Here is a 10289-nt window from a genome sequence, read left to right as displayed (position 1 = left end):
GGCATGCACACGCGTGTACAAGCCTGTAACACATAGACATGCACACGCGTGTACAAACCTGTAACACATAGACATGCACACACGTGTATAGCCTGTAACACATGGGCATGCACACGCGTGTACGAGCCTGTAACACATAGACATGAACACGCGTGTACAAGCCTGTAACACATAGACATGCACACGCGTGTACAAAGCCACACAAAAAGACGAAAGGAGGGAATCGGGGAAAAGAAAGAGTGGAGGAAGGGAGAGAGAGATGACGTTTGTTCACGGTGTCATTTCTGGATCCTGGCTTTCTTTATTCTCTTTATCTAATGAGGTTAAACTTTGCTCTTCATGGCAAGATAAAATCGACTTTAAGAGAATGTGCTGAGTCGTCAGGGTCCACAAAGTAACAGTGGACCTTTGCGTGCCAAGGAGGTGGGCCTAGTCCTTGAATATGTCCCCAAGGATCAGGTAAATATTTCAGGGGACAGTTATCCACCCCTCCCCAAGACGATCTCATGCAGCCCAGGTTGGCCTTGTTCTTGTGACATAGCCAAGGATGACCTTCAACTTCTGATCCTCCTGCCTCCTCCTCCCAAGTGCTGAGATTATGGGTGGACTCCACCACACCTGATTTCTGTCCGTCCATCTGTGTTCCCTCCAACCCCCAGCCCCCTCAACCCCCCTACCCCATCCCCAACTCCACCCAGATCTGTTGGCTTGGATGGAAGGTTTTTGTTTTTTTTGTACTGGGGTGGGACCTTGGGCTTCATGCCACCCGCCAGGCCACACTTCATTCCAGGGACAGATTTTTGAAGAACCCATCAGGCTAATCTGAGGCTGGGATTTCTCTAACCATTCTACTGGTATTTATAAAAACAGCGGTTGTGGTTTACCCAGTCCCTAAACGGTATTCAAATTTAGTTCCCGTCCTTTAAATTTCTGCAGCAATCTGCAAGGTGTGTGATTTTGTCATTCCCGCAGGGGAGCTAAGAACCAGAGGGTCAGTCAGTGGCCCAAGGTCATGGAGCTTGTGTTTTATGGGGTCTAGCATCAGATTTGATTGTCCCAAGTTCATCTCCCAACAAGTCTTTCTAAGAAAGTGACCGCTTACTTCCCCCTCATCCCCTCACCTTACCACAAGGCAAGGTTTCTCTGTGTTGCCCTGGCTGTCCTGAACTTTCTCTGTAGACCAGGTTGGTCTCGAACTCACAGAGATCCGCCTGCCTCTGCCTCCCGAGTGCTGGGATTAAAGGTGTGCGCCACCATCGCCCGGCTTTACTCTCTTATTCTTATCTTTCCTTTTGATTCCTATGAATTCGGGGTAGAAACCCACCAGGTGCACCTGCTATCCATCTCCAGACCCCAGCCACTTGGTACCAGCTGGCTTGGCTCTTCCTTTTAGGTATGATCTGGGTACATCACAGCTTTCCAGACAGCAGTACACTTCTACCACAGAGGTGTTGTTTGTGACCGAGCCTGGATTTTACTAATGTGGGGGTCAGAAAGAAAGGGAGGAGAGAGAGAGAGAGAGAGAGAGAGAGAGAGAGAGAGAGAGAGAGAAGAGAGTCAGTCCCACCCTCCCGAGACATCACACAGGACACTTCCAGGCTCCACCCCTAGTGCCCCTCACCTGTGCAAGTGCCATTTAGCACTGGGCATCTGGTGATCTCGTGCAGTTCCACAGAGATGTCATTGGCCTCAGGCTCCAGAGAAACACCCCCAGGTACCCAGTGCAATTTGAGGGGCCTAGTGAGTGGGGGTTGGGGTTGCAGTTTGCTGGGCTGGCTGTCCAGGATAGGCAAGGCCTGGCTGCCTGGTTGGCAGATCACTCTGGATGCTATAGGATCTCTCCCCATCACCCCTTCCCATGTGGCTCTAGCTTGACCTCTGCCCTTGCTTCCTCCTTTCTTCTGGATCTGAGGTCTCTATCTATAGATTAAAGAGGACAGGGCCTAATTCTGAAAACAGATCTATTTATAAGGAGTAGTGCCTGCCAGGGTCCTAAGGGAAATCAAGCCATGGGGCCTCTATCCCCCTAGAATGTTGCCTCTGGGTTCTGTGTTCAGGGCCTGCCGTGTCTAGGCACATGGGGGTTGTGCGTTGGTATTGTCCCTCTCCTGAGGAATAGCTTCCCTGGTGCAGATCGAGAGGGTAGGACTGAGGGAGACTGGAAGCTTAAGAACATTATTTACACAAGCCCCGAATGTCTGATTCAAGTCAGTATATAGCAGTGTTGTTCTGGAGGTGCAGGCGGGTGTCACGGGAGGCAGGCCAGCAGCAGAGGAGCTGATAAGTGTCCAGGTTTGCAGGCAGAGCACTGGGTCCCATAGGCATGCATCTTCCCTCCCCACCCTCCCTTGAGTAAGAATCTCTTTATCCCTTAGATTGCACCATCTGAGCACCAAATGGGAGTACTAGGTCCAAGAGACATTACCAGAATTGACTATGCCGGGCGGCACTCGAGAGGTAGGCAAGAGCTCAGTGAGTTTGAGGCTAGCCTTATCTACTGAGCGAGTTCCAGGACAGCCAGGGCTACACAGTGAAACTCTGTCTTGAAAAACAGGAAAAAAATTGGTCACAATAAACATTTGTCTTCAGCCGTCTTTCTCGTGTACTCATGACTGGGGGCGGAAACCTAAGTCATGTAAACTTGGCACACGTAGGTTCAACAAAGCTAAGGACACTTTGCCGTAGAACTTCCCAGAGCCTCTGCTATGTTCTTGCGCCTTGAGAAGTCCCAGGAGTGGGAGATGGAGCCTGGGAGTGGACTTAAAAGATCACAGGGATCACATGGGCTCCCTATGGCCTCACTGTTCCCCTGGTAGAACAGAAGCCTTGCTGTGCCGGCTGTGTCTAGAAGGGAACGCCAAGGTCTAGTTTCCTTGTGAGCCACCCAAGATGTATTCTGAGGCCAGTCTGCCCCTGCAGACAAAATCGTGGACATGAACAGAGGCCAAATTGTTTTGGCTAAAGTCCAGTCTCTTGGGATAAGGAAGAAGCCTTGGGTGGATACTGTTAATAGTTCCTGTTAATAGCCCATCTAAAGGACCTGCTTCCTGAGTCTGCCCCGAGTCAGGCTCTCTGGGACGAAGGAGCCCAAGAGGCTCCGTGCTCTCCGTGGCTGAGGAGCCACCATGTGTAGTGGTGGGGGACTGATCGAAATTTTTGTTGTTGTTTTGTTTTTCAAGACAGGGTTTCTCTGTGTAGCCCTGGCTGTCTGGAACTCTCTCTGTAGACCAGGCGAGCCTTGAACTTACAGAGATACACCTGTTTCTGCCTCCTGATCATCAAACTCTAGAAGAAGCATAGAGAGTGGGGTTTAGGGAGGGAGAGCAGGCTTGGGGCAGGGTCTGATGTCACCTATACAAGCTCTTGAGTTGTGCAAGTGTCCTTTGGGCAGTTGTGGGGCAGTGGCAGAGAGGCTATGAGAACATAAGCGCCTGCATATACGATGGCTGGGACAAAGGTGGCCTTGCCAGACATCTGATAATCGGTGGTCAGAACTCTTGCATGCTGAGTCTAGAAAGCTTGTTGAGGGAGTTGTCTGGCAGATACCAAGAGACGCTTGAGTTAATCAATGATGACGTTTTAGTCAGAGTTACCATGCTGTGGTGAACACCATGACCAAAGCAAATGGGGAGGGGAGGAAAGGGTTTATTTGGCTTATTCTTCCACATCACACATTGTAGTTCATCATTGAAGGAAGTCAGAACAGGAACTCAAGCAGGACAGGAACCTGAAGGCAGGAGCTGATGCAGAGGCCCCGGAGGAGTATTGCCTACTGGCTTGCTCCACATGGCTTGCTCAGCCTGCATTTTTATAGACCCTAGGACCACCAGCTCAGGGGTGGCACCACCCTCATGGACTGGTTCCTCCCCCACTGATCGCTACTTAAGAAAATGCCCTATAGGCTTGCCTACATCCCAATCTTATAGGGGCATTTCCCTAGCTGAGGCTCCCTCCCTCTTCTCTCGTGATTCTAGCTTGTATCAAGTTGACATAAAACCAGCCAGCACAAATGTTAAGCCTGCACGAAACAGCAGGTGCCAGGCAAATATGCTGTGCTTATGAAAAGATTGGAAAACAGCCCCTGTCACCATGTCTTAGATATTAGTTACTTTTTCTTCTCTGTGACAGAATACTTAACAAAAGCACCCAAAGTGAGGAAGGGTTTATTTTGGCTCACAGTCTGAGGGGATTACAGTCCATCATGGTCCAGAAGGCATGGCGGCAGGGGCTTCAGGGGTGATTCTCTAGAGCTGCCCACATTGTAGCTGCAGTCAAGAAACAGAAAGAAAGGAGTGCTGGTATTAGTGTGTTTTCTCCTTTTCTTTCTTTCTTTCTTTCTTTCTTTCTTTCTTTCTTTCTTTCTTTCTTTCTTTCTTTCGTGCTTTCTTTTGTTTGTTTTTCAAGACAGGGTTTCACTGTAGCTTTGGAACCTGTCCTGGAACTAACTCTTGTAGACCGGGCTGGCCTCAAACTCACAGAGATCCACCTTCCTCTGCCTCCCAAGTGCTGGGATTAAATTTGTACACCACCACTGCCTGGCTAAGAAGTAGGTTTTGAGGAGTGAATAGGAGTTTGCCTAGTAGGCCAGATGGAGATGGGGAGGAGATCGGGAGAGGTAACAGCTTGTGCAAAGTTGTTGCTGCCGGAGTCTGGTGTGGCTAGGTAGTGAGGCTGGGGGAGGAAGTAAGGGCAGATCATGTGGGGTGGGAGTGGTCAGTGGTGTCCCTGGTAGTGGGAAGAGGTAGTTGGGTCTGATAATATGGTCATTGTCACCCGGAGTGAACATGGACGGTGGCACAAGCTCACAGACCAAGAGAGCCTGTCCCTTCTCCTCTTTGCTCAAGCAGAGAAAACAGCTGGGCTGCTGTGTGGCAATTGGGCTGAAAGGGAAGTGACTGCGGCAGGGAGCCTTATGAGTGATGCAATGGAAGGAGGCCCTTCCACGGGTCCTGAGTGTCGGGGGTCCTGTGATGCGTGAGTCGGTAGAGGAAAGAACTCAGCAGGAAGGTGCAGCCTCCGATGAGCTGAGCCCCAGACAGCCGTACAAAAGCGTATTTACTGATTGTCGCACAAGGTTGTTTTTTGGGTAAAGTATTTCCTCATATCCAGGTCCCTAGTCTAATTCCTATGCTTTTCTGAAGGAGAGCATGTCCCTGCTGCTTTAGCTCTTTATTGGGTGCCATTTGCAGCACACAGTCATCCAAGAGCTTTGTGTGCCAGAAGCGTCTTGTGACCAAAGTCATGCAAAGGCTGTAGTGTCCCCTTCAGAAAAACGATTCTGTAAATCATGGAAGACAATCACCGCCTTCCACAACGGTTCTTCAAGGTCGATGTCCTTCTAGAAAACAGCTGTTCATGCTCATGATTTGCCCTAGATAGAGCAGCCCTGCTAGACTGGTTCAACTGGGCACTTATGTTCTGAATGCCAGGGGAGAGAGCTTGCCTTTTCCTTTTTTTTTTTTTTTTTTTTTGTACAAGGGTGCCCCTTTGTCTCTGTGCTCTTTCTTCTTTTGTTTTTTTGAGACAGGGTTGCTCTGTGCCTTTGGAGCCTGTCCTGGAACTAGTTCTGTAGACCAGGCTGACCTCGAACTCACAGAGATCCACCTGCCTCTGCCTCCCTAGTGCTAGGATTAAAGGCATGTGCCACAACCACCCGGCGACAGCTTGCCTTTTTTAAGGGTCTCTTTGGTCTCAGACTCAGCCTAAAGACAGGGTATGGGAGAAGGGAGGAAGTCCGGGGCATCAGAGCCCCAGGTGGAGACACAGGAACTCTGACTTTGCATTGTCCTCTCTAAGTTCCCTGCCCAGGACGCAGGCATGGCGATGGCAGTAGCCCAGAAGTTCAGCCACCTGCTGTCCAGCCTGTGGCACATGGGCCAGAAGCCCCTGCAGCCAGAGCCCGTGTTCACGGTGGACCGGGCTGAGGTGCCGCCTCTCTTCTGGAAGCCGTACATCTACGCTGGCTACCGACCGCTGCATCAGACCTGGTGTTTCTACTTCCGCACACTCTTCCAGCGGCACAACGAGGCTGTGAACGTGTGGACCCACCTGCTGGCGGCGCTGGCGCTGCTGCTGCGCCTGGTCATGCTGGTGCGGAGTGCGGACTTCTGGGAAGACCCGCACGCCCGGCCCCTCTTCATCATCGTCCTGGCCTCCTTCACTTACCTCTCCTTCAGCGCCGTGGCGCACCTCCTGCAGGCCAAGTCGGAGTTTTGGCACTACAGCTTCTTCTTCCTGGACTACGTGGGCGTAGCCGTGTACCAGTTTGGCAGTGCCCTGGTTCACTTCTACTATGCCATCGAGCCCACCTGGCATGCCCAGGTACAGGCCATCTTTCTGCCCATGGCTGCCTTCTTGGCCTGGCTTTCCTGTGCGGGCTCCTGCTACAACAAGTACAGCCAGAAACCAGGCATGCTGGGCCGCATTTTCCAGGAGGTGCCGTCAGCGCTGGCCTATGCGCTGGACATCAGCCCCGTGGTGCACCGCATCATAGTGTCCTCTCTCCCTGCCGAGGAGGACCCCGCACTTCTCTATCACAAGTGCCAGGTGGTTTTCTTTCTTCTGGCCGCTGCGTTTTTCTCCACTGTCATGCCCGAGAGTTGGTTCCCCGGCAGCTGCCACATCTTTGGGCAGGGACACCAAGTTTTTCATGTCTTTTTGGTGCTGTGCACACTGGCCCAGCTAGAGGCGGTGACGCTGGACTATCAGGCCCGGAGGCCCATCTATGAGCCTCTGCATGCCCGTTGGCCCCACAACTTCTCGGGCCTCTTCCTGCTCACCGCGGGGAGCAGCGTTCTCACAGCCCTGCTCCTCAGCCAGCTGGTGCGGCACAAACTCCATCAGAAGACTAAGTGAAAAGCAGCGTGGGCGGGAGCTGGCAGGGCGAGAGAAGTCACTAGGGGCAGGAGCCTGGACTTGGCTCCAGATGGGGACAAGGTCTGGTAAAGTTTTTCCTATCTGGCAGGCCATGACTCCCTGCCTACAAGCTCAATGGCGAAGGTGGCGCTAGCCAGTCCTTGGATCCGGAGATTGACTGGTATAGAGTCCCTGGCCAGTTCCCTGCCCTGGGAGTGGAAGAGAAAAAGGAGAAGATCTTCCTGACTGTCCCTTCCTTGCCTCCTCTCACGGATAACGGTTGGGGTTCAGCTTTGGTCAGCACTCTGGTTTGGGGTTTCCAGGTTGTTGGGTGGGAGATGAAACTTTGTCCAGTGTCAGATTTGAACCTAAAGGGAGGGACCACCTTCTATTTACCACATTTCGTTGGTGGAGGGGAAAGAAACAGGCCAAAAGATGGGTAGCATTTTAATCTTCCCGTCCTCTGCACCCGAGCCTGGATCCCTGGGCTCCAGAGAGTCTCCAAAGACAAAAGATCCCCTCTGCTGCCCACATCGGTTCATCACAGCCCCAGCCTTAAGCCTCACATCCAGCACTGGCCTGTGGGTCCTGTACGCTCTTTCCAGCTTCTCTCCCACAGTTCTCAGTTGGGATTCCGAGTTCTGTCTCCTTAGCTCTGTTTCCCAGGACTCCAGGCTCTAGCGCCTTAAGGAGCTGTCAAAGGAAGCTCTGAAGCCAGGCTAACCATAGTACTGCTTGGGGCATTCAGAGTCCTGGGCTGGGGAGAGTGGGGAGTCTGCTCCCCGAGCTTAGACGGGCATTCCAGGCAGAAGCGGACACCTGGGCCCAGACCCAGAGACGCAGAACAGGGGTTCAGTGGGGCTGGAGGTAAGGCTGGAGTCTGCCCTGATATGTTCTAGATTCAATAAAGCAACTACGACAACAGCTTCCTCTGTTTTTGACTCCTGCTCCAGGGAGGGGGCCCCATTCACAAGGAGGTTTTTTTGTTTTATTTTGTTTGTTTTTAGAGTTGTTTTCAGTGAACACATCTTATGCCTCTTTTTAAAAAATTCCATGCTGGGCAGTGGTGGCACATGCCTTTAATCCCAGCTCTCGGGAGGCAGAGGCAGGCGGATCTCTGTGAGTTCGAGGCCAGCCTGGTCTACAGGAGCTAGTTCCAGGACAGGCTCAATAGCTACAGTGAAACCCTGTCTCAACCAAAGGAAAAAAAAAAGGTCTTGTGGGAGAGGAATTGAACCCCTATCCTCTGGAAGAGCACTCTTAACTGCTGAGCAATCTGTCCAGCACCTAAAGGAGTTTTTTTTTTTTTCTTTTGAAGCTGCAGGGTGCTGAGGGGTTGTTGTGGAGCAGGGAGTTTTATGTTTATCTGAGGATAAAATTGATGTGGAGAATGTGTGTGTGTATGAAGTATATACATATCTGGCATTTTGAGGGATTAAAGAGCAGTTTTAAAATTAACTAAATTTTAGACGTAGTTAAATTGTGTTTAAAATCTAAGGGTTGAGGACAAGGCTCAGTGGTAGAATGGCAGCCTGGGAAGGGGAAAGACCCTGTCTCAGAGAGGACTGGTGATCGAGCTGATTGTAGATCAATCCCCAGCACAGCAAATGAATAATGGGCTAGGACATATCCTCCCACCGACAACACATTCCGGGGCTCTTCACTGATGACACAGGAAACTTACACATGTGAAAATGTATATGAAATGACATGTATAAAATTTATAAGAGATATACACCTGAGGCTGGAGAGATGCTCGGTGGTTAAGAGTGTGGACTGCCCTTCCAGAAGATCTGAGTTAGATTTCCCACACACGTTGGGTGGCTCACAATCTCCGGGACCTCCAGCTTCAAGGGTATGATGCTTCTGAAGGAACCATCACTCACTTGTACACCCCCCTACATAGAATTACACATAATTGTAACAAACTTATACTTAGTTTTGCTTTGAACTCACAGAAACCTGCCTCTGCTTCCCAAGCGCTGGCATTAACACCCTTCCACCATGCGTGACAAGCACCCTATCAAATGAGCCATATCCTTGATTTCAATTTTTATTTCATGCTTTCAAAAATCTTCCGTGTAGTAGCTCAGTGACTCTTACATGCCAGTTAGTGGCAAGCTTGAGTGTCAGGTAGTTAGGTCAGCGCTGGGGCCGGAAGGTTTGGAGTGGGGTCCAGAGCCTGGTTCCACGGCTTCCTTTGTGGGAGAGGAGGCTCTGAGTGGGCAAACAGTGCAGCTTGGGGCTGGAGAGATGGCTCAGCCGTTAAGAGCACTGGATGCTCTCCCAGAGGACCGGGGTTTAATTCCCAGTACCCATATAGCAGCTCAAGAGATCTGACTGTTCTGCCCCAGTAGACACACACACACCTATATATAATTTAAAAAAAATATACACACATATGTGTAATAGGTGTACATACAAATATATGAAATATATATAGTTTATGTATATATACATACATATACATACACATACATACATATACATACATATATATGAAAAAAATATATGAAAAATGCGCAGTGCTGCCAAACCAAACGCGGTGGCGACCCACGCACGCAGAGGGCTTTCTAGACCTCTCTCTGCTCCAGGGTCCACACAGGCGTGGAAAATAAGGCGGGAAAAGGAGTCTCTCTCGGGCACTGGGCGTGGTCGGGGGCGGGGCCTACGTCTTGGCGGCCGCGGCGGGGCCCCGCCTCCCGCAGCGGCGCGAGATCCAAACGCGCGTCGGCGCAAACGGCGGCTGCAGGGGCGCGCGGTTTGTGATCGCCATGGGACGCAGAGGGCCCGAGGAGAAGAAGGAGGAGGTGTGTGGTGTGTGGCTGGACGCGGCAGCGCTGAAGAGGCGGAAGGTGCAGGTGGGCCGCAGTGGTTGAAGCGGCACGCGGGCTTTGGGGACTCCCGACGGGAGGGGACCGGCCTGGAGGGAGGACGGCTTCGGGGCCACGGGCTGCGCGCGGCCTAAGCCGGCGCCTAAGTCGTCCTATGGCATCCTGGGAGAGGCTCAACTAGGGTCACCCACAGGGTGTGTTCTCCCCAGCCTGTCAGAACATCGAAAATGCAGGGCGAGGATCTGGCCCAAGATTAAACGGGTATCTCTGGGGTGCGGAGACTGTAGTGGGCATTTACTATGCGTTGCTTGTGTCATTGATCTTTTCCCAGTGAAGGAGGGTTGACTATGCCAGGTTCGCCTGATTAGGTCATTACCAACACGTGTGAGATAGTTGTTTAGCATTTCCTGCTGGCCATTGTGCCAGGTTTCAGGTAATGTTACTTTTTGTGATACAGCTGGTCCATATAACCAGGCAGGACGTGGAATCAGAAAGATTACAGCTGACTTGGGACTGTTAAAGGCTATTTTTCCCCTCTTAAGAACATTTTTGGAATCGGTATTCTATTGACGCGCTCTGAAATTTAAAGGTGTAGCGTGT

The 10289-nt window shown here is 51.3% G+C and overlaps 2 protein-coding genes across 4 annotated transcripts in view; both read left to right on the top strand.

The window, feature by feature from the left end:
- The window catches only part of Paqr7 (progestin and adipoQ receptor family member 7), an 11065-nt gene extending 3292 nt beyond the window's left edge, over window positions 1–7773 (top strand). For 2 of the 3 annotated variants that reach the window (XM_005353070.1, XM_013348271.2), the window contains exon 2: window positions 5797–7773. In XM_005353070.1, the coding sequence (XP_005353127.1) occupies window positions 5818–6855 (1038 nt within the window). In that variant the 5' untranslated portion in view covers window positions 5797–5817 and the 3' untranslated portion in view covers window positions 6856–7773. Of the gene's footprint in view, window positions 1–1218; window positions 1394–5796 lie in introns of those variants that run through there. The other variant, XM_026782118.1, reaches the window with a different exon arrangement.
- A 1856-nt stretch (window positions 7774–9629) lies between these two features.
- Window positions 9630–10289, top strand: part of Aunip (aurora kinase A and ninein interacting protein) — a 15697-nt gene continuing 15037 nt past the window's right edge. The window contains exon 1 of the mRNA XM_005353069.3: window positions 9630–9716. Within this exon, the coding sequence (XP_005353126.1) occupies window positions 9630–9716 (87 nt within the window). The remainder of the gene's footprint in view (window positions 9717–10289) is intronic.

This window comes from Microtus ochrogaster, chromosome 10, assembly GCF_000317375.1.
Source record: "Microtus ochrogaster isolate Prairie Vole_2 chromosome 10, MicOch1.0, whole genome shotgun sequence".
NCBI lineage: Eukaryota > Metazoa > Chordata > Mammalia > Rodentia > Cricetidae > Microtus > Microtus ochrogaster.
The sequence above is the reverse complement of the archived record's forward strand: the minus strand, read 5'-3'. Positions and strand labels throughout refer to the sequence as shown.